We start from the raw sequence: 23,552 nt of genomic DNA, 5'->3' as shown, positions 1-23,552 counted from the left end.
CATTGTGGGGGTGAATGTTAGTGAATTGTGAACTTTACTTTTGGCATGGATTGTAGTGTTGCTGTGTACTATTGATAGTCTATCTAAAGGACATAATTGAGCTTTAAAATCTTCCACTGCCTAAGATGATCCATTATGTCTTTTAATTTAAAACCTGACAATGACCTTTTTTATTTTATAGCAGTTCCATCATACTTTCTCTACCCACTGATAAAAAACAGATAGGCAATTAGTTCATCTTCAGGATGGATATCTTATAGTTGTGATGCATTTCACTTCTACAACTTAAAATTTTTGATGAATTCACTAATATAAATCTGAGGCTGTCCATCAAATCTCCAGTTTAAGTTTTACAATTTAATATTCCAAAGTACAAAAGAAATGCATCACTTATGTCTAATGGATATAATCAAATATTTTAAACATAGATCTCAAAGTTGTTTACAACAATCGAAAAGAGTTTCCAACTAATCTTAAACTTAATAATTCACTTATTTTTAAGACAAATAACTGGAGAAATAGACAATAGCATATACAGTATATATACTGTATATTGCATGAAAAAGCTTCCAAGAAAATCACATTCCATGTTGGCGCACGATGAAGAACAGATATGTCAATATAAATCGTCATTAATAGTGCATTGACCCAAAATGAAATAAACGGATATGAATACTGTGGGTCGATGTATCTCTCCTCTACATTTATAATCATTTTCTACACAGGTAAAAATGCAGTCTGGGTACAGGAATAAGAAAGCCTAGAAGCGTATGTTTCAGTATCCATAGAAACCTCTCTTATACTTTGTACCCAAATTACAAAATAGCACGGAGAGATTCAGTTCGTTTAATTGGCTAGAAGTTTATCCCCTCCCCACTTAGTCACTAGCATGAATTACACAGAGGGGAGACTTCTGAAGAGTTTATACAAATATGTAATTTATTGCTTTATATATGAACCAATAATCACGCATTTCTTGACACGTACATTAAAATAAACAAAGCGCATTTCTTTTTCGGCTGCGGTGGAGTACTTTCAGTAGGTAAAGATATAAATCTGTAAAACACCCCTCGACAGCGGTACAGTCTGGAAGGAGAGTCCAAGCAGGAAGACAACGGATTCTAGTGCAAAGAGGCTGGCCTTTCGGCAGCATTTGTGGTTGTGTACATTTCGTCCATTATCCTTTCATGTTTGTGTGGATGGTACGTACTGTCTTCCTTATTTCCTTTTTTGAAATTTCATACGCGGTGTGTTAGGTCATCTTGGAGCAAAACGTTAAAGTTGACAGGTCTCAAAACGTAAACAGACGAGACAGGTCATTCGTTTTCCAATACGATCTTATTGATCTTTTTAATGCTTTAGAATGTTTGCGTGTGGTTTTGGGTTATTTTGTTGTTGTTTTTTTAAACTTTTATCTAACTACATATATAAAAAATCAACAGTTAAACCCCGGTGTCAGCTTGCAGCAAATAAATCTGAAAGCGAGACTGTAGGTAGCCATTTGATTTAGCTCCTCTGATGATGGTGATGATCAAGGAAGCTGTAACAGTATATCCACTTTGGTGATTAATCCTGTGAAAGGGACTATAACCATGTGGGCTGCTGTTGGATGCCCTTCTATAGTCTCCATGGGTGACTAAAATTCCTCATGGCCACAATATCTGTTTTTTTAATTAGTTGGACATCTTCGGTGTGGAACCAACAGTGAAGAGCAACACCCGATTCTTGTAAAAAAGAGCTATCGTTACAGAAAGTGCACATGTGGTTTAGTAGAGGAGTAAAGAAGTGCAGTATCTTAATTTATATAAGACTTTCAATAAGGCATTTTTTTTACGATAGGTAAAGTCTGCACTGTTACAGGATGCTTGCAATGAATTGTCTTTAAATGTTGACGGTGATACACGTATTAGTAATGCAGTATGAATGAGTTGTACAACCGCGTTTAAAAGGAGAAACAGTGGTTTGCTTCGTTAAATGTTAATTTCATCTGGTCAACAAATTTGGAGCTCTACAGTAATAGATGTATTTGTACTTTTTCTACTGAACTTGTTCAGAATGTTTCCAGGCCTTGACCCAATGAAATCCTTTTAACTGTTAAGTTTTTTTTACTTTAGCGATGGCTGTTTAGCTGAAAAGCTTTTAAGAAATGCACTTTGATGGATGTGAAAAATCACTTCTATTAGACATTTTGTTTAACTGCATGAAAGAAAGAAATCATATTTGAAAAGTAAAACATAATGCCCAGGTTCATTCTGAGTTCTGTCGAGTTGCTACCGATTGTAATGTGAATGTGGTTTTTGTTCTTCTCTCCTTCTCTCTATTAGTTCTCAGCTCTCGGGGTTTAATCTCGGGCTTGGTGTTGCCTTCACGTCACATCAACGACGGACTGTTCTCCCATCTAGCATCCAACTTTCATTCAATGCCTAACACTGCAGAATCTCAAGGAGCAAGCATCACAGAGATCGGTGGAGAGGCGGAGACCGAGAAGCCTGCAAACAGAGATGATGACCAGAGCTTGTTGAATTCTTTCAGCAAAGGCGCTTTAGGTGCCCCAGGAGCACCCAGTGGTGAGGGACAGCTTCCATGGACCTGCCCCGTGACCCACTCCCGCGAGAAGTTTTACACCGTCTGCTCCGACTACGCCTTGCTCAACCAGGCTGCTTCGGTGTACATCTCTCCCTCTGCGTCAACAGGACACGCAGGCAGAGTGCAGGACGGCGCCCCCTCCGTCGCACAGCCCGGCGCCGCGAGCTACACCGACGGGCAGGCCTGTGGCGCGAACCAGCCTTACGATGTGGTCCCGGTGCCGGAGCCCGTGTGCTCGAGCCGAGCCAAGCCCGTGCTGGCCTGGGAGATAGACACGACGGATTTCGACGCCGTGTTGACAAGGATGAAAAGCCGGACAAGTAAGTGAGACGTGGTGGACGTTAAGTGAAGCTGTCGCCCCCTGTTGAAAATGTCCGCGTTTTGGCTAGAGGTCAGTAACTGCAGTGGCTTTAAGCCGCAAGTCTGGTTTTTAAGGTGGAAGCCGTCAAAGAAGGTAACACTCGTATCCTTTTTGTAATCCCTAACACTAGTATGTTAAGTGTTGAGAAATGCCTTTGGGGATCTGGAGTTGGCACAGACTGCTAAGATGCAGATTGCTCACAACCAAGGGAATGATGCAGCTGAGATTAGTAAGACAGTGAGTCAGTGTGAGGTGCAGGGCATCGCAGCTGTTATCTATTGCAAAGCACTTTTAAGGATTGTTTAATAATTTGAGAGCCAAGTTTTGCACACAGATCAGGATCGAAATTTTAAAACCTGTCTGGAGTCCTGGAGTTGAACTGAGTCTCAGTGCAAAGACATCTGAATGTCTGAAATGAGAAAGCAGGGTCAATTAAAGTCAGGTGATATGATGTATAGCATGATATTTCTCTTATAATAAGATCGGGGACGCGAACCCGGGCCTCCGGCGTCACTCAACAGGGACCCAGCCTGTTGAGCTAAAGAGAGATCTCCCTCCAGCCCAGCGGCTGTGGTCCTGCTATTACAGGGAAGGGCGGTGACGTCACCGCTCTGGTAAGCCGGCTCTTACACAGTACCTGTCGGCCGTATGCGTTGCAATATGTTTAGCCCTGTGTGATATACTGTAGTGGGCGTCTTTTCAGAACATAAAAAGGATCAGATTTTAAATTCTGATTATTATGTATTTTCTTTCACTTTCCAATTCTAGTGTTAAGCCCTTAGAACTTTTCACCCTCCAGTGTTTTATCAGAACTGCTTCCTAAGCCTAAGAATAGCCATTCTAAAATAAAATGTTTGACTGGAGGCAGCAATAAATTCTCACCCCTTCTAAAGCCTTCCTCATATCATGCCGATCTTTCACTTGTCATGGGTTTTTCTCAGATGTATACCCTGGAAAGTAGAGGGAAAGAAGATAAGCTCAGCATGTTGGGTGTTGGTTGTTCCTCAGGTGTGTGGGACACTATTTCAGCTGTTGCTTGGTGGAATATCAAAAGAGAACTGCAGCTTGAGCTATGAATCATTGTGAATAATTGGAGCTGTATTTAAGGTGTAATAATAAGGTGTATTGCCATCCTCTAAGAAATGTCCTTCACTATAATTATATTTTGAAACTTCACTGTGTTATAAGCCATCATAACAAAGGTGACTTATAACATTTGCTGTGCTTAAATAATTGACACAGCATTTGTTGCCAATCTGTTATCCATAAAAGCAACATTAGTTATGAACACTTAAATCTCAGCTGCCAATTCTTATGTAACTCACCTGCACACAGTGCAGTACTTACACAGTATGCCCACTGAGAGGCAGATTGATGCTGTCAGTCTGTTTGCACTCTCATTCATTGTGGGTTTATTCACGCACTGCACAAGTTACCTCTTTGTAAATCGTCTCTGGTTGGTCATTCCTCTCTGTTCAGAAGAAAGCTGATTCAGTAGTGAGCTCAATATGTGAATTTTGAAGTACAGTATAATGTAAGATTAGTACAACATATCTTTCAGCTGACTAGATAGAAATAAGAATAGTGCATTGCAAGGTCCCAGATATTTTCCAAGCCAAGATTCATTTTAAACTGGTGTATTTTGCAAATTTCAACCAAAAAAAATAGTTTTTCCTCTGTTTCACAGGCAACGTGAAGAAGACCAGCTCTAAGAAACTGAAGACTTCTGACAAACACAGAAATTTGCAAGAGTTTCCTCAGCATGCAACTCTAGAAGAAATTAAGCAAAGAAAAGTTCTGGATCTCAGGAGATGGTAGATGGACCTCAAAATAGTCTGTATAATATAATTTTCGGACTGGATTTAAAAATGTTGAAACCCTGCTGTAGGTAAACAAAAATGCTGCGACCGAGAAACTGTGTTCAAATGGTAACATTAATCGGTGATCCTTCCATTGATTTAAATAAAAAGTAAAATAATGTTTTGCCACAGATCTCAGAAGAAATATCCTAGTTTTCTGTTCATATTTTTGTTATGTCCTAGATTTCACATACTGCAGATCTTCAATTAGTGTTTGAGGTGGCGTTCACAATGGAACTGTGGCATGTTAAAACTTTACCTGATGCCACTTTTGTCATTTAAAAACTAAAAAGCACTCAAAGCAAATGAATGACTTTCTGCTTTTTCATTCCTGGAATTGCAGGGTTTGAAGCACTGTTAAAAGAGAGAGAATTTAAAAGGATTTTGACTGTCACCTTTAAATGTCTGCTACCGTGAATTGTGTTCCAGGTACTGCATTAGCCGGCCTCAGTACAAGACCTCTTGTGGAATTTCTTCCTTAATTTCATGCTGGAACTTTTTGTATAGTACACTTGGAGCAGGAAGGTAAGACTTAAATGGACATTTTTATTGCTTCATAACAATTACAAAGAAGCAAGCTATTTTTAAGATGGTACGAATGTTTCTCGAGTTAGTGGCTTCATTGTTTCTTCGTAAGAATTTCATTGTAAATCTCATCAACCAGGATATAAAGCAGGAAATAAGTATTTGTACGTTCTGTAATAGTGTTGATACTTAAGCAATATTTTTTACATTATACTTAACAACTATACATTTATTGAACAGTCATTAATCCTACAAAGTGATAACTGAGATTTATGGTGAAAAATATAAAGCTTAGTTTGGGAATATTTTGCAACACTGTAGAAATCTATGGGTTTCTAGAAATAAGTATTTTCACCTCTTTTTATGGTGGTACAGTTTTTTGTAAGAAATGGACAATGTAATTTGGCGAACCTTAATACAAAGATGTATTGAAGGTTAGCTTCAAAGGTCCGTTCACCTTTCACAAAATGTCAAAAATGCCTTTTTACACAGTGCCTCTAATAGATATCAATTAAAAATCCTAGAGAGGTTTCAATAGTAACTAGCAATCAGTAATGTTTTCTTAAGGCTGTTCATTTTCCTGGAAACATCTTTGGAGTATGGTAGTAAAATTTCCACAGCGTACTGACACACGAACAGAAATGTTAAGTGGAAACCTGAAAACGTCTGTATTAGTGCTTGTATGATTTTTTTGGAAGGATAAATCAGAAACTTCTTTTTTTTCTGAAAATGTAGCCTTGCGCTGTGGTTTGTGTCTCTGTTTCAGCTGCCCTGCCATTGTGTATTTGAGCAGCAGTGAGGAATCAATAGACCAGACAAGTTAAGATCATTCTTTTTTTTTTTAATCAATTTTTCAGTCTCCCACCCATCACACAGGAGGAGGCTCTACACATCTTGGGCTTCCAACCACCATTTGAAGAGATCAAGTTCGGCCCTTTCACTGGGAATGCAACACTGATGCGGTGCAGAAAAGATTCAGATTTACTTTCAAGATGATCTCTCTGCTTTCATACTTGAAATTTTGATGTCCGTCCTTCTCGTGGTTTTAATTTTGCAGATGGTTCAGGCAAATCAACGATAATTTCCGTGTGCGTGGATGTTCTTATATTTTGTACAAACCCCATGGGAAAAACAAAACCGCTGGAGAAACTGGTAAGTTTTCACTGCCTGCATCCATCCTGCTGCGTGTACAGTACATATTAGTCTTCACTCTTGTAACTGACAACTCTTTTTAAACCGTATTCAAAGGAGAACTTCTGTAAATTAATTTTCGTGAATATTATTTCAACTCCTTCCTTTTGTTCATGCTATTCACCCTCAATTGTGCCATTTTAGTACTTAATAATGGTGATTTTGAGTAGAGATTGTGGTTATTAGCTATACGTGCAAACTGCAGCTTGTTATACCATTGGTAATTCTCATGCCTTTTAAAATCTTAATAGCTGAGGGGGCTCTTATGAAGCTGACTCAAGGGCTGAAGGATGAATCCATGGCCTTTATCTACCACTGTCAGAACCACTATTTCTGTCCTTTGGGATTTGAAGCCACTCCTTTGAAGGCAGCTAAGGCCTACAGGTATGAATACTTGATGGGAATCCTCTTTAATAAACTCTGAGGTGCACGAGTTTTTAATCCACCTCGAACTGCTGCAAAGTTACAGAGATCTTGGGTGCAATTTCGAATTTTGTTGGAGTAGTTAGGAATTTTATTACAGAACATGACAATTATAAGAAGGCATATTTTCTTTACAAATCAGGCTGATTTGGCATCATCATGTTCAGACAAAGAATGTAGCAGTTTGTGGAATATGTGCATAGTATAAGTGACATGTTGCAGAAGCGAAAGGAAAACAACATACATCTGTACGTCTCTTAAATGCGGATAAAAATAACTTTCAAGAGGACCGTGGCCTTATTGAAACCTTTTCTGTTTTAAAAACAAGTTATCTTGAATGTACTTTTGCCTGCTAAGACTATATGATTATGAAATTCAAAAACTTCTAAAATGATATGCAGCATATTATACTTCGCATCTTGTATTTATCCTTAAGGGGACATCTTCCAAATCATGAAATGGAACACTGGATCCTAATTGGAGAACCTAGCAGAAAACATCCAGCTATTCACTGTAAAAGGTATGTCTTTTTTTTGCCATTTTACATTTTGACTTTTAATTCCTTAACAATATTGCAATACATGCCCAAAATTACTTCTGGTTTTATTGTGTTCATATCTAATTGGTTTAGTTCTCAAATCTTGAGCAGTTTCTACTTAAAAACTCATAATTACCTTTACTTGACAGTTGTCTCAATTAAAATTAGAATGCTTATTGCAAAGCAGTTGTATCAAATAAAATTAGACTAAGATGGAATGAATTTGCCTCCAAGTTGAAGAGGATTAAAAGAATGGTTTTGTTCTCAGGTGGGCAGACATTGTAACAGATCTGAACACTCAAAATCCAGAATATCTTGATATCCGTCATACAGAAAGAGGCATACAGTACAGAAAAACAAAAAAGGTATGTGTGTTTCCTGTCCTTTTCAAGGTAATTACAGTTATTAGAAGTTATGATTCAGTACACACCATAAGAGTTAGGGTTGTACTGCTGCTAGAAATCCACTTTATTCGGCTGGAGAAGCTGTAAGGTAGTAATACTGTATCAGGACAGTTTGCTTTTTAAAGCTTCCAGTTTATTTGCTGGGTGAGTATAAGATTTGTTGGTGGACACTACATCAGCATTTATGAAGTAGAATTTCAGAAGAAAGGACAGGAGCTCTGTGAAGTTGGCCAAGCTAAGGACGGGAACGTATTCATGGCTTTTCTTTCATTTTTAAAAACCTATTTTGATTTCAAACTGAAAAAGGCTCTTCATGGCCTCCTGGTGATTGTGCTTATTTTAAACTTAGCCTCCTTATTGTCTGTCTTTGCAAAAATGGAACATGGAGAGAGGGTTGATGAAGGCACTCCTTCAGAGGGCAGGTTGAGATCTGTGGGCCAGGCATTGCTGGCGAGAATCTGGGTCACAATACTAGCCAGCTGTCACCAGGAGTGCCCAGGTGGCAGTGCACATTGTTCATGGCACCCCCAGGAAACGGTGGGCATTGGTCTTTTTGGACTTGCGGAAACCGGTGACTCCTCTGACTTGTCACATTGCCTTTTCAGTTAGTGCTAACTCCTTGCAGGATATGAAAAGATGAAAGCTCTCTCTGTGCTGCGGAGCTGAGCTGAGTCTTAAAATCAGTCGGGAAAAGCTTGGGAATGTCATGTCAAGCAATTCGCCAAACCGCTTTATACCATATATGGTGTTGCGGGCAGCCGGAGCCTACCCGGCAAGCAACGAGCGCAAGGCAGGGTACACCCTGGATAGGACGCCAGTCCATCGCAGGGCAAGAGCAAGCTAATCATACATGGGGATAATTTGGAGGCAACGGTAAAGGCCGAGGGGGGAAATTTGGCACGGTCACTGTGATAACCCCCTACTCCTATTGAAAAATGCCCGGGGATCTTTAATGACCACTGAGAGTCAGAACCTCGCTTTAACGTCTCAACCGAAAGACGGCGCCCACTACAGTATAGTGTCCCCCCCACTATACCGAGGCATTAGGACCCCCCGGCTGGTCCCACTTACACCACTTCCAGCAGCCACCATAGCTTCCCAGGAGGTCTCCCATCCAGGTACTCTCCAGGCTCAACCCTGCTTCACTTCAGTGGGTAACCAGTTGAGAGCTGCATGGTAGCTTAGCAATGTCAGGCTTTATTTCAATGGTGTTGAGTGCTTTTTAATTCGGTCAATTTTTAAGTAACTGAACTGCCTTTGATCAGAATCTGAGAGGAAGACTACATGGATAAGAAAAGCATTATGCTCTTAAATGGGTTCTTCTTCATAACATGAATATCAGAATCTTGCATTCTAACAGGTGGGAGGAAATTTACACTGTATTATAGCCTTCCAAAGAGTGAACTGGCAAAAACTTGGCCCTTGGGCTTTAAATCTGGAGAACCTTCGGCATGACCTTCACCACCAGGCTGCAGATCGGAGCATGTCTGGGGGCTCTGACAACCCCGAGGAAAAGCCATCCAGTAAACAACTGGGACGTCTGGGAAGGTCACTGAGTGGGAGCTTTCCAAAAGAAATGACATGGAAACGATTGTCTAATACATATGAATATAGGCATGGTTGCTCTCCAGAGAGTGAAATGGAGGAGGGCACGACTGACTAAAACTTGTGTAAGCTGTGTGGAATTCAGTGTGCAATTAGGTTTTATCTGTATTAAGATAACCAAAAATTACATGTGCATTTTCTGGGGCAGCAAAGTTAAAATGAACAAATTCACATCAGCTGTCACAGTTTATTGTTGACAGGTTGTGTTTAAAAGTTGATTTTGTCAAATCTATTGGCAGAAACAAGTGTATCCCAAAGGTACCTTAATAAATGCAAGATAAGCATGCAAAATCTCCTATATCAGCATATCAGAAACAACTCTCCAGCTTTATATAAAGAGCCCTGTTAGAGGGCTGTATGTAGCCAAAGTTTATAATATGATAGGTCTACATCACAGGATGTAAAGAAGACTAAAAAAAAGTGATGAAAACTATCTATATGTCTGTAAAATGCCAGCACTTGATGGAAAATCAAATTCCCATGAAGAATTACAGTACATGAATGAATTTACATGTAATGAATTTGGTTATTTCAGGAACATCGAAATGGACATCAACCTACTGTATGTAGTCTATGCAGTGCATTCTGTAATTCACATTCCACCATGCTCTCGTTTGTGGAGATCTCTTATGCACTGTATTACAAAAATGAGACGAGACTCTAAGATCAAGATCCAAAATCAGTGAGTGCTGTACTGCATATGTGAACTTTCTGTAAGCACATGGTTTTTCTTATTAACAGTTGATAAAGCCAAGGAGTAAACAAGCATAGGTCACTAGGTCCTCCTTCAGTAAAGCAGAAAACCATATCTCTCAGAATATGTTTTTATTGAATTCTAGATCACGTAAAGATAGGGATTTTTATGATTAATGTGCAATACGGAAAGACATGACTGCATGTTTGTATACTCATATTTTATTTGACCTTGTACTGTATGTCCTACCCTTTTAAGTGGAAAACAATGGATTCCATTGTCTTTAGTTTCTGTTCCTTGGAAGTTTGTTTAATTGTAACTGGTATTTTGTTTTTAAATAAAGATTTATACCCTTGTTATTTAATCAAGTTTTATTGTATTATTTACAGTAATATTGTCTGGATACAAATTTTCTTAAACACAGGTTTCACATTTTATTATATTGTATATATTCAACTAAATATTGTATTATTCAACTAAATTTAATCATTTCTTTCTCTGTGAGCTCTCGCTGATAAAAAAATAACCAATACAATTAAATTATAAATGTCAATATACTGTGGAATTGATACAATATGTTTAGAAGCCTACAATGCACTGGTGCTTCATAGGTTTTTCTCCTATTCTTAGAGTCTATGTTATTGGAGTAATAGTCTGTATTAAATGTTAATTTTAGCTTGCGTCGCTCATGTATCATAAGAATTCCAGTGCTACTGCAGACACTGTTTCAACTGGACTATGTCAGAAGGGGCAATTCGACAACATCCACCTGCATAAAAAAAAAAGATATTGGTTAGATCCTTGTGTCTCACAAAAAAAGCATTCCTATGACATGCCTGTGGCTCTATGATGTTATAAACAAAATATTTTCCTGTTTTTAGAAAAATGCAAGAACAGACTTAGCTCAAAGGTAATATAAGCATTACATTTATATGTTATCATAAAGATACAATATGAAATGGAAAAATTGTACATCCAAAAATATATTATGAAATAATATAAAGCAGCATTTTTTTAAGTATACTACCAATCCATTCAGCTCCTTGATTTTTCCATTCAAGGCTTAATTCAGCAAAAGGTATTTTGCTTTCTTCTGTTTTCCACCTTAAAGAGATCAATCAAATATATAAACTAATTAATATTTTGAATACAAGAGTATTTTCTACCTTTATACAAGTGGTTTCTATTGTATATTAATTTTCTATACTAATTAGAGTCAGGTGGGGAAGGAGGTATTTTGTGACCAGGTTTGCAGGTTTATAAAATGTGTTGGAATAGAAGAGGGGGTTATGAGCATGAAATCAACAATAAAAATCAAGTACTGTCACCAGTTAAACTATGAAAAAATAATACACCTCCTATAGTCAGGGGAGTTTACAGTTCTGTGAGATACTAGAGCCCTGCCTCCTACAGACAAAATACATCATTCTACCTGAATGTGAGACAAAAAACACCAACATATTTTATTGTCCCACAACATATTTATTGTTCAAGTTGTCTACATCGTGTGATGTTGTCTGTTGTGTTGTGTATGTACCGAGAGATCAACGCGATTAAGAATTCCAAAGTACGTGTACATATGGCAGTAAACTACTCTACTACTTAAAAAGGCAAAGAAGGAATCTGTACCTTATTTTACAAGGCTCCTATCCAGGACAGTATATTCCTATTCCAAAACAGGGCATCACTAACCTTTGAGAGATGTCTTTTAGCCCGTGGATTCAATGATAAGGAAATCAGTAAATACAGCAAGTCATTTTCTTCAGAGTGTAATACACTTTGAGTGCTCAGATTACTTGGGCAGATTCTGTTTTTTAGTCCTTATGAAGGAGGTTTCTCTCATATCTATTTTACTTCTATAGTCTTCCTTCCTCTCTCCTTTGAGATCTCTTCCCTGTTTATTGTGTCCTTTTTATACTGATTTGAGGCCTTCTGTCCCATCCCCAAGAAGACTGGCTTAATGACCTCACTCAGAATCATTTGGTCACTATTAAATATGATGTTCTGAGATGGCTGATGTACTGATTTAAGAATTGGTTTAACCTGTATTAATGATTGGCACCACACATCATTTGTATATTTCACAGCGTCTAATGCTTGAAAGCCTAAGACAGCCACATTAACACTTATACAGTGCCCAGTGTATCATTCTTTTAGAATGAGGTGATTTTGTTGGAAACATTTGGCTACACCTGAACCGCAACAGTATTTACTTAATAAACTTAATAAACTTACCCAGTATTTTTAACCCATTCTTCTCCACTATTTGGATAAACAACCCAGCTCACATTTGGAGATTTGTGTTGACTGGCTGACATAAGCAGTGGAGTGACCAGTGCAGGATGACAGCAATTCACACCAATCGCCACCAGTTGCTGTGTTCTGTTTGCCACCTGGATTGCTTCTGTAAACTCTCTTCCATTAGAAATGCATTTTTGATCCTGAAACAAGAAACATTGCCAAAAAGGGGACTTGAGAGATCTGCAGGCACGTACATATGTAAAAAGCTTTTCAGTGAAGATAGGACCTATCTTAAAGGAACGCTTCTGTTATAACATGTAATGAGTAAAAATAAAGACAAACAGAACTTAGTATAGGCTATTTTTGACAAGATATTTCCTTGACAAGCAAAGAGACATCCGCATATACAGTATGACCTAAGAGTGTGCTATGCTCCTCTGGTAATATACCAATCAACAAAAAGATGGTTAGTCCAGCCATAAGCTTAATACAATTGGCACTGTAAATTACCTTGCAGGAAAATGAGATCCAGGCTTTTGTATTGGGGAATTCCCTGAGGAGCTCTACTAAAGCCATTGCTTCTTTCAGACTTGGAATAGTTTCCATAGCTATCAGATCGGCTCCTGCTGACACCAAACATTGAATCTGTGGCCGATGCCAGGCTTTGAAATCCTGCAACCAGACCAGAAATATGGAAAAGTGATATTTTTAGTTACACAATGAAACATTACTCACTGCATAATTTAAAGAAATATGATTAAACTTTAAGAACTAATTTAGAGCTCAGATTAAACAGAAACATCACATCCTAATTAAACACAGATTAAACATGCATACCTATGTTTGTTCTATAACATTGTCTGTGACATCATTATTTGTAAAATAGTTTCTAAGAAGGTCAAATTACAGGTTTTAATTTAGTCAGGTATATGTAAGCAAGTGTCCATCATTTAACCAAACAAAATCAGAAAATCAACAAAAAGCATGTGGACCAAAGGGACATTTTCCAACCCCATTTTAAGGGAACTCCGCACTGTAGCTACATTATTTGGCAGTGATTGATGCAGAATTGTACATCCATAAATATTATATCCACCCACCTTTTCCTAGAAATATTAAGTTCAGTTAAGATAAAGTGATACAATATAAGACAGTGATCTTGGTTTGATGCAATATACTTTAAGCGACCCTCACCAGGTAGAGGAAAGCATTGTATTAAAATAATACAATAACAAGGAAAGAAACAATGATAATGACAATATACAATGTTGCTCCCTTATAGAGATCTCAGTAACTCATGATTTCTGTCATGTCATTGTTGAGTCATGATGTTACCCCTGTAGGGTGTCTGATGACTGCAATCACGTTTCTTGATCTACCACAAGAACTATTTTATCAGCTGTTATTGTTGTTGTGACAAAACAATCCCTCAGATTAATAGTCACAAATATAAAGGGGCTTTTGTGATTGCTCACTTAAAGGTACAGTGGCTGCCATCTGAAAATCATGGTTCATTTTCAACAGAAAAATCTTGTGCAGATATATTAGAATTATGGAACACACCAGGAAAGTATAATTTAGTTTAGGAAAAAGATTCAAATAAATCACATTTTCACTTAGGATAATGACAGTGGATGGACCACAAATGTCCTACAGAGTTCACACTGCAACACGCCTGCCAAGAACCTTCCCAGAGCACCTCTTTCTCTTCCTCTTTCTCTGAGCCATGGCTAACTTGCAGTGTGATTAAATCTGGTGTAAAAGATATACAGATAGATTTTATGTATGACTCAATTTTGGCATATGCAAACACACATTTCGTACCCTGTTTATACGGTGACAATTTATTTCATACTGCAAAGGAGTAAAACATGGGGAAACTCTTTCTCATCACTCATAATATCATACTCAAAAAGATCTATCAATGAGAATTATATAATAATTAGCAAATAAAATGCACATTACTCTTTCAAAGTGTTTCAGTAGACAAAAAAATACATTTAAAACAAGAATTAGCTTGTATTACCTCTATACTCATTCCCTCCTCGTAAGATCCCGTGTACTCAGAGCCATCAGACAGAAATGCTCCATAGGGTCCAACAGAGCCAGCAACTAGTAGCACCTTTTCTTCAGAGGATCAGAAACCGTGTTTTCTTAAACCAGTAGCTTAATCAATACATCACAAGGATTATATTCCAGACATCAGATATATGTTGAACTATGGAAAATACAGATGTCATGTCTTACAAAAAGAAGCTGCATTTACCTGGCTGAAGACAGTTCACCTTGAACTCCTGCACTGTCTCTCTAGCGATCTGAACGCCTGACATCAGTAGCTGAATCGCTTCTTCTGAAGTCAGACCCAAGTGCTTAATAAATCCTTCCACGCTTGCCTGATATGTAGCTGTTGTGACAACATCAGAACCACTACAAAGAAATCTACAGAACAATAAAAGTATTACTGCTTTTTGTCAGCACTACCTACAGTATATCAGTGGTAGCCAACCCACATCCTGGAGGGAAATAAACAAGTATGTTTTATGGGTCATCCTTAAATCATCAGTTTCTTGACACTTGATAGTATTTTATCACTGAATCAGACAGTTTCAAGATCATCAGAAAAGAAAACACCTGTAGCTCTCCAGTATAACAGTTGGCCACTCGTGTCTTAATTGAACAAATTCAGTTGCTTAATTGATCAAACTGGTCACATCTCTCGTGTCCCATGTTTTTGCAAATTAATGATTTAAAGGTGACCTTTAAGAGCTGCTGGATAGTGGCTCTCCATGACCAGGGTTTGCCTGTAGTACCTTTGATATACCTACTGTATATGTTCATTCAATCATTCAATGTATATCACATGGTATCATTATGCTTTAAATGAAAGAGTACTATATCCAGAAAAAAACTTGTTCTTATGAATATACAGAAACAATAAACATCACACCTTTACCACTATCTTTGATGTATTTGCACATTTTATGTAAAACTTGTTAAAATAATAAAATACAGTGTGTGTATGAAGTGAAAACTCTGGGCTAGGTTTTACCTGTAATGGGCATCTTTCACAGCCTGGGGGTTAGTGTGCAGAATCCTAGCACTCCACAGTGGATCCCCCTGGACAAGTGAGACATTATAGTATTTAGTTCAGGTGGGTAGCTGCGTCAGCATGCGTAGGCTGCAAAGGAACAAGTAATAGGTTTATTCCATGCTGAAAAAAAGAAGAAAGAACACAACATTTCGGCCGTGGAGCCTTCTTCAGGTGTGAGAGAGACAGGGCAGTAGGTAAAGGTAAAGTAGCGGGAGAACAAAGGTTGGGAGGGAGGAGGAGTGAGAGGCAGGAGCAGGGGACAGAAAGAGAGGCCAATCAAGAGGTGTTAAGTCAGAATGGGTGCAGAGAGGTGTGAAATGAAACTTCCAATGAATGGAGAAAATTTAAAAGAACAGTAGTCTGTCGTTAAGAGAAGGGAGAATGTGTGATCCTAGCTGCAGAATAATTTTAGTTTCAGTGGTCTTTCTGATGGCAATCTACATTGGAGAAACAGGAAGGAGACTCGGAGACCGCTTCAGAGAACACGTCAGGGCTGTGAAGATTAAAGATCTCTCCAAGCCCATTGTTTCTCATTTCACCTCTGACGGCCACGACCACTCTAATCTCTCCGTCTGTGTTCTCAAAGACGGTTTTCCGAACTCATACATCAGAAAGACCACTGAAACTAAAATTATTCTGCAGCTAGGATCACACATTCTCCCTTCTCTTAACGACAGACTACTGTTCTTTTAAATTTTCTCCATTCATTGGAAGTTTCATTTCACACCCCTCTGCACCCATTCTGACTTCACACCTCTTGATTGGCCTCTCTTTCTGTCCCCTGCTCCTGCCTCTCACTCCGCCTCCCTCCCAACCTTTGTTCTCCCACTACTTTACCTTTGCCTACTGCCCTGTCTCTCTCACACCTGAAGAAGGCTCCACGGCCGAAACGTTGTGTTCTCTTTCTTCTTTTTTTCAGCATGGAATAAACCTATTACTTGTTCCATTATAGTATTTGTCTAGCATTACTGTGCCTTACTGCCTTTCATCTTATTTTACATATATTACAAATTACTGCGGGCTCTCAAACATCATGAAAAAATTGGATATATTTCTAACTGTATGAGTATAATAAATTGATACAGTACATAAGAACAAATTGCTTAAGACGTAAAACATGTAAAATATACAGAAGCAATAAACCAAAGTTACCTAGTCCAGGTATACTGTAGAATGCTTAATGTACCTGTATCTTTAAACCAGCTGCTTCCAGCTCTGTTGCCAATCCACCATCCAGAATGACTATTTTGCCATTCATGTTCATTTTTCTTTCTGAAAAAACATTTTTAAAACAGCTTTAGCAGATCTATGTCTCAAAGATGGTTACTGAATATAAATATTTCACTATAAAATGTCACATTATAACATGCAGGTATTCAATTTCGGGGTTTCTACATATAACCTAAAATTAAAATGACATGAAATGACAGAAAGCCTTGTTGCACCTGATTCTGACCATGTATCAATCAAGAGTTCTGGTGAAACGGATTATGACTCAAATGTATAATTAGGCATATTATCTGGAATAGTTCAGTTTTTTTGCACCACCTAGATAAGTAGAACAGGCTTAAAAAAACGTTTTATTGAGGAGAGATTCAGTTGTATCTGGTAAAATAAACAAGTAATGCTTTCAGAGATATTTGACTTTGTAAAAATGTGATCATGTGTATAAATCTGACAACCACTTTAACATTCACACAATATTATGTGTGAAATGCATTAATCTGGCCTGTTACAGTATGTGTATTTTCTTTGAATATTTACTGAAATATACAGTAACAAATCAATTATTTAGCATAAGATTAAAAGTACCGGACTATTCAAATCTTAAAACTGAAAAACCAAACTGCAGCCCCAATTTCCCAGACTGGTTATTACATCTCGGAAACAAAATTAATTGACAGTATAGAAAAAATGTTTCAAATTTGGAATTAAGCACAAAATCATGAACCTCGTGAAATTACCGTAAGTCACCAGGTTGTCACAAACCCCTGGTCTCACCATGGTCAAGAGAGAGAGTTCCCACGATTTGTGTCATGTACAGTAGCAGCCCTTCATGCTCACTAGTCACTGTATTGACTCATGTAATGCGATTTACGAGAAACTAAGTACAGGTTATGGAGCAGAGATTTCACCGCTACAACATTTCAATGTTACAACTGTGATCTGCATGCAGAGTTAACAAGTTCCATTTACCCGCAAAACCGTTTCCAAGTCACGAGCAATATTTCTATCGGATTCACAAGCCTACTTGTTTACAATGTAATGGAGCCCCTTTACGTCACCCACCGTATGTTTTTGTTGCTTCGTTTTGAATCGCAGAACATGGCGCTGTGCTTGCCTGGAAAGTTCGTAAATTTCGTGATGTAAATTGAAGGTTTTACAACTTACTGTGTACATTTGAATTATCGGCGCTCATTCTTTCAAAAAACCGAAATATCAAAATAGCGTTGCGGTTCTTTAAGAATCTGTGGAACTGCTCTTTAACTTGCAAATAGGCAGTTGTTAAATCGCAGAAAGCCTAACTGTATTGTGATTTGAGAAATACACACGTGTTTTGTGTATTGAGAAACTTCAGGTCATATATTGATTTTACATCTTTAAGAAAACTTTAACCTAAAGCATGTGAACTAATGCTTACGGCTCTCATAACGACTTACCTTTCTCTCAGTTCCTCTGACTCCGTCCTCGGTCGTATTGTAACTGTCTCTGTAAGGAAACACATGCCTTTTTATTTCCACAGCAACTCCACTATACTCGAACAGTATAAAAAGAGAAAACAAAACAGAGTTGTCCAAAAACACACTTCTACATCTATTGTACTGTATTTAAATTAACATAAACATGACATACTAAGGACTGTATTTAAATTAACAGGAAAAATTATATACTAAGGTTGCCATCTGGTCGGTTTTTAAGCGAGAATACTGCAAAGAATGGAACCTATATACCTTTCGGGTGATTTTATTAAAGCCGGCCAAGGGTTCAAAAGGGCAGGCTAAATATACAATTCCACAGACGGAACAAGATCTTTGCATGATCATTTTATTAAATGTAAGGATTTCATTCTGACAGCTCTCCTTTAAGACGATGATATAAGGTTTCATTTAAAAGGTAATATACTTTAATGAATAATATATATATAATACATGAAGATTACATACATTGAAGACTCACAGTTACGTATTGAGAAATGAAAATAAAGATGACGACAAACGCGTCACAACAAAATACACCGCCATTGTTCATAATGACCTTTAAGGTCATAGAAATACTTCCTCCCTTGGCAAGCGTCACCTCCCAATTTGTTAGTTAGATACTATGAATCATATAATCAAGTGTTTTAATTTATGAAAATAAAAGCTATATATATACTTTACTTTTAGCTTTTGTTGCTATTTTTTTCCGCAAGCGCGTGTGTGTTTCCGTTCGCTTCGTTACATTGTTGCTATGGTGATGAACCCGGACAGATGCCGCGGGTTGACTGACTAAACGAGCGAGCACGGACCCTTCAGGATGGTGAGCAATATTTTGTTTTTTTATCTGTGACATGGGTTTTATATTTCCTTTAACACATTATATATATATATATTTGTTCACGTTTAAGGCCGAATTGTAATTGTAAGTTAGGTTTTATACTGGAAAAGGAGGTTTTGATTTCTTGTTTTCTTCACTTTCCTGTATTTTTAAATCACTTAAGAAAACGACTTTTAAAAAGCACATAAGGGAATAAACTGGGATACCTATATTATAGCTAAATTCGGGAAGCTCTTTTTTGATTGCCAAGACGTCTATAGCTGATCAAAGTATGTTTATTGAGACACTTAAAAATGGGTCGTAATTTGGTAGTTTCTGAAGTTGACTATGATATCTTCTCAGTTTTGTTCCGAAGCATTTACTTTTAGTTCGAGCTCCTGCATCACTTTGTTTTGTAGTTTTGTAGTGTGTAGCGAACACAAGGTTTATAATTTAGCCTATTCTTACTCTTAAAGAACAGTTTGTGACGTTACGTCTCTTTATAGCTATAGTGCCTGTCTGTGCACACTGTTGGTGGTTATATGATAAAAACTAGTTGCATGTCAGTAGACGCAGTGACTGCGTAGTCGTGTCTCATAAACAAGGCTAAACAAGGCACTAACGACTGTAGTGTTTACTTCTACAGCACTTGGATACACAGGATTCATAATGAAGTGGTAAAGAGCTTTCTAGTGTCGTCGTAAACAGATTTTGTTCTGAAGGGACATTCAGAATTGTTTCACAGCAGTTGTTAACAGATCTACAGATCTACAGCGGCAGTGTATTAATTGGGACGAATCCCTGAGGTATCCACGTACACGTATGTGAATAACTTCGTCTCGTATTCTGTATGATCATAACCGATTAAAGTCAGGTCCTGCCGTTAAGATCCAACGGAGGACGACGCATTCCTACAGGATGCAAGGCTTTTCAGAGGTCAGATGTTTGTCTTATAATGAAAATCAAACACTCAAACACATCATATTCATTGTATTTGCTCTGAATGCGAGGACGTCGAGTCTCATTGTATTACGAGAGTGACGTTGCACTGTGCTCTTGAAAAGCGTGGCTTTCCCTGAAAATTTACTAGAAGTGAGAAAAACTAAATAAGTGCTTACATCTCCTGCAGATGCCTTTACGTTTGGTCGTAGTCCTAGAAAGTGATAACCTGCTTTTAAGTATCCGAGTTGTTACTGCATCCTTAGCTCACGCTCATCCTTAGTTCGGCTGTACCGCTAGGTGTCACATTTGCTCCTTTTACTTATTTTTGAAAAGCAAAATTTCAATGTCTTGTTTTTCCTGCTACCTAAAGGGCAAAGCTCTGAATAATGAATAGTAAACAGATGTTGACTATGATCCTTTTTATATACCTGCAGAACAAAAACCAGCAGGTATACCAAGCAAGGAGAAGGCACTTACCCGGTTATCATAGTCAATGAACGTCCTGGAGACAAGTAAATCTAAAATGTTATTTTGGGGGGGGTCATGCTGTGCTCTGCTTTTGTACAGTTTGGGGGGACGTAGTCAGCCAGAAACAAATGACAGTATGCAAATTAATTCTGTGAACTACATCATTCATGATTTGAAGACGTGCATGAAAGCCAAGGGCTTCCTAAGAGGTATGGGCTTGATCATAGATTCAGAAATCTACATCATGGTTAAAGCTGCGTTTTAAACTGCGTTAAAGTTTTATTCCACAGTAGTTAATAGTTAATTGCCTGACATTCCTCACAGATAAAACATAAATGTTACAAGTGAGTTGCTTGTAACATTTTGTAGAACTGAATCCTATTGCGTTTAACCAACATATTTAATATGGTTCGGCCACATCTTCCGAACATCCAAACCTCATGTGTGAAATCCTTATATCATCCTTATGTAAGTGCTGTTACTTAACCTTCTATTTCACATACATTTTTGTGTGTAATTTGAGTGGCCTTCTGGTTTATTTAGGTTGGCTTTCTCGTGTCAGATTCTCCACAATTTGACTACCTGTAAAAAGCCCAAGTATTCTTCTACTTGTCAAACACGTGTTTTTTTTTAAATCTTGGCATGAGGTATGGCTGTGGGATAAAATGTATCAATACAGATTGGAAATTGTTTATTAAAAAGGCATGGGCAATTTCAGTCCACATTCTGGACGTTCTTCTGTAACTGCAGAGATGGTAGTGATTATAACAAAAGGGATTCTTTTCAGTCTCCGCTGATGTTCCGTGTGAAATGTATGTGAAGGTACAGCAATAAGAAACGCTGATGTCAAACTGGTCTTCAGGTAGTTGGTCTGAATTTAAGGGCCATGAACCTTTTAGTTCATGGAGTAAAATGATATAATAGTGCTTGAACACCTCAGGTCTGCCAGTCAAGCTGCTGATTTTGACTTTTTACTTGATGCCTGTATTTGTTTGTTTTGTTTAATTTTAAATAATTTGAACTGTTTTAAATATAAACAGTACTAGGTAGGACATTCACACAAAATAATTGAAAATCATAAAAATTTCATGCACTTAGAAACAGCCACTTTTTGACACCCTACAAATCAAATCTGCTGAGATGTGACATCGGGTGTGCCTACAGCACGAGGCTGTTAGGAGAATAGCTACTATGTCTACTGCTTGTGTTAAAGCTCTTGCTTTTGACAGAATGATGCTGTTAAAAGCCAAGTGAGCTTTTTCTGGAGTCATTCCTAGAGTTATTAGAGCATTTGAGGAAAAATCTTTCTTACTATGAACCATTTTTCACCAATGTTTTCAGGATCTGACCCCTGCCTGCTCGACCATAAATTAGGACTGTGTTTACTTCCTGATCTCCTAGTCAGCCACAGCTGCTGTTCCCCATGTGTGTGCACTGCCTGTGTAGCCTCTCTGTGTGAGTGCAGCACTGCACAGCTTTTCTGTCTCATCTGCCTCTCGCTCGGCACGTGGGTTCACAATATTCCTCACAGATCCGCTGCTGGTTCCACCACAGTGGTAGATTATTACAGTATGACAGAGCCAAGCACGATGGCGAAATACTCCATAACCCTTCCTGGCAGCCCTAGGAGATAAGCAGACTAGTTTGAAAGATTTAACAAGTTCACTATTACACATACTAATTCAGCAGACAGTGGCTACATTTTGTGCTGCTTCTCCTGCTCCTGCACCTGCAGTCACCCCATCATCGCTCTGGCAGCTCCTCATCCTGGACCTGGATTTCCTTTGGATGAAAAGTCTCAACTCCCACTTTGCCAAGGACCCTGGACTTCTCTGTGCTTTGATACCAGTCCTCCTTAAAAGCACTACACGCTGCCTTTATAGCAGGGCACACCTCAGATCACCAACCTGCTGATAGAATGAAAAGCACAGATTCTTCCAGCAAGGTAGAAGTTCAGGATCAGCCACAGCTTCAATCACTTTTGGAAACTTCACCTTCCAGAAAGCACTCATCTGCCCACCCACTGAAGGCAGCTTTTCCAAAGAATCTTTCCACTGTCCAGCCCGCAATGATTCCTGAGCTTCGTGACTTCCCTATGCCTTCCCAAGAGCTACGCCTCTTGACATTTCTGTGCTGGATCCAGAGCTCAAAGTTCTGCCCTCTTGTCCTATTAGAACTCCCTTGTCAGTGGTGGAGGGGGCAGTGAATGCGTAACAAGCCAGCTTTCCTCAGACATCCTGCCTGACAGTCTGATGGTCCCTCCTACTGTCCAGACGATGTTGCTTCACTTGGGGACAGGAATCCCATCCACCTGGGCCTCCGGCTTCCATGAACTCCATGACCCTGCTCTGATATGCCCCCAGTGTTTGTTCCTATCGGCGCTCGGAGATCACCGTTTAAGAGGGTGGGGTACTGTCGTGCTCACTCCTGCTTCTACAAAGCGATCTAGCATCGACATGGCAACTAGCTACATCACCTCGCGACCTGTCACTAAGCAGCGGTTGGCGCATCAATGCTAGCATGACAGGTTTCATACAGTATAGCACAAACATGTTTGTCTCTGTACTTTCTATTAAATGGAATATTTCAGCTTTCACATGATGCTCTAGAAAACCAATTTGCATAATCATACTTAACATCTGAGAATCAGTTACATTTAATTTTAAAAGCCCACATTCATAAATAAGAGGACAAAAGAATCAAATTCATTTTAGTGATTCTTAGTACAGCATGGTTTGTGTTTTTGTTCTAAAATGCTTTGTGTTTCTTTGCTGTATGGTATTGTCATCTTATAGGACTATATAAATCACATGTAGCCTACTTGAAATATTTTGTCTTTCATGACATTGAATCTTGTCTCTAATTGAATAAACTGATCTGTATATTTGGTTATGGGAGTAGCAGTATAGGTATGACATTATAAGCTGTTTTCTGAACCTCATCTACTAATCATCCATCCCATAGATACATTATTTTGTTTTCATTTTGTACAGCTGTCTAGTGGAATGATGGAGATCTATGATTATAGCAAACATTTGTTCTTTGAGCTGACCACAGCCTTCTGTTTTTAATTTGTGTTCTAGGCTACTGCTGCCAGCAGTATTTTAA

The 23,552-nt window shown here is 38.4% G+C and overlaps 3 protein-coding genes across 7 annotated transcripts in view; 2 read left to right on the top strand and 1 right to left on the bottom strand.

Annotated features, from left to right (window-relative positions):
• The first annotated feature begins 1,065 nt into the window (after window positions 1-1,065).
• LOC148835820 (basic immunoglobulin-like variable motif-containing protein) lies at window positions 1,066-10,549 on the top strand. 3 transcript variants are annotated; one of them, XM_088913168.1, is made up of 11 exons: window positions 1,129-1,202; window positions 2,325-2,567; window positions 2,694-2,906; window positions 4,635-4,761; window positions 5,236-5,331; window positions 6,189-6,293; window positions 6,389-6,483; window positions 6,774-6,906; window positions 7,382-7,465; window positions 7,752-7,848; window positions 9,248-10,549. In XM_088913168.1, exons 2-11 carry the CDS (start codon window positions 2,420-2,422, stop codon window positions 9,548-9,550), a joined length of 1,401 nt encoding a protein of 466 aa, XP_088769294.1. In that variant the 5' UTR covers window positions 1,129-1,202; window positions 2,325-2,419; the 3' UTR covers window positions 9,551-10,549. The 3 variants fall into 3 exon arrangements, with proteins under 3 accessions (XP_088769297.1, XP_088769295.1, XP_088769294.1); XM_088913171.1 differs by having other exon boundaries at window positions 1,066-1,202; window positions 2,325-2,906; XM_088913169.1 differs by having other exon boundaries at window positions 1,120-1,202; window positions 2,325-2,906; window positions 9,230-9,370.
• On the bottom strand, window positions 10,546-18,783 carry LOC148835819 (betaine-homocysteine S-methyltransferase). 3 transcript variants are annotated; one of them, XM_088913172.1, is made up of 10 exons: window positions 18,683-18,783; window positions 18,179-18,227; window positions 16,705-16,790; window positions 15,477-15,544; window positions 14,694-14,866; window positions 14,454-14,554; window positions 12,938-13,099; window positions 12,422-12,627; window positions 11,214-11,290; window positions 10,546-10,955 (listed from the first exon to the last, which is right to left on the bottom strand). In XM_088913172.1, the coding sequence occupies exons 3-10, from the start codon at window positions 16,780-16,782 to the stop codon at window positions 10,897-10,899; spliced, it is 924 nt and encodes a 307-aa protein (XP_088769298.1). In that variant the 5' UTR covers window positions 16,783-16,790; window positions 18,179-18,227; window positions 18,683-18,783; the 3' UTR covers window positions 10,546-10,896. The 3 variants fall into 3 exon arrangements, with proteins under 3 accessions (XP_088769298.1, XP_088769300.1, XP_088769299.1); XM_088913174.1 differs by having other exon boundaries at window positions 18,696-18,713; XM_088913173.1 differs by lacking the exon at window positions 18,683-18,783 and adding an exon at window positions 18,470-18,596.
• The window catches only part of nme7 (NME/NM23 family member 7), an 82,438-nt gene continuing 76,729 nt past the window's right edge, over window positions 17,844-23,552 (top strand). The window contains exons 1-2 of the mRNA XM_088913083.1: window positions 17,844-17,870; window positions 19,640-19,711. Of these exons, the coding sequence (XP_088769209.1) occupies window positions 17,844-17,870; window positions 19,640-19,711 (99 nt within the window). The remainder of the gene's footprint in view (window positions 17,871-19,639; window positions 19,712-23,552) is intronic.

Source organism: Atractosteus spatula, chromosome 4 (genome assembly GCF_055471065.1).
Source record: "Atractosteus spatula isolate fAtrSpa1 chromosome 4, fAtrSpa1.hap1, whole genome shotgun sequence".
NCBI lineage: Eukaryota > Metazoa > Chordata > Actinopteri > Semionotiformes > Lepisosteidae > Atractosteus > Atractosteus spatula.
Note: the sequence above shows the minus strand (reverse complement) of the source record. Positions and strands in the feature narration are given on the sequence as shown.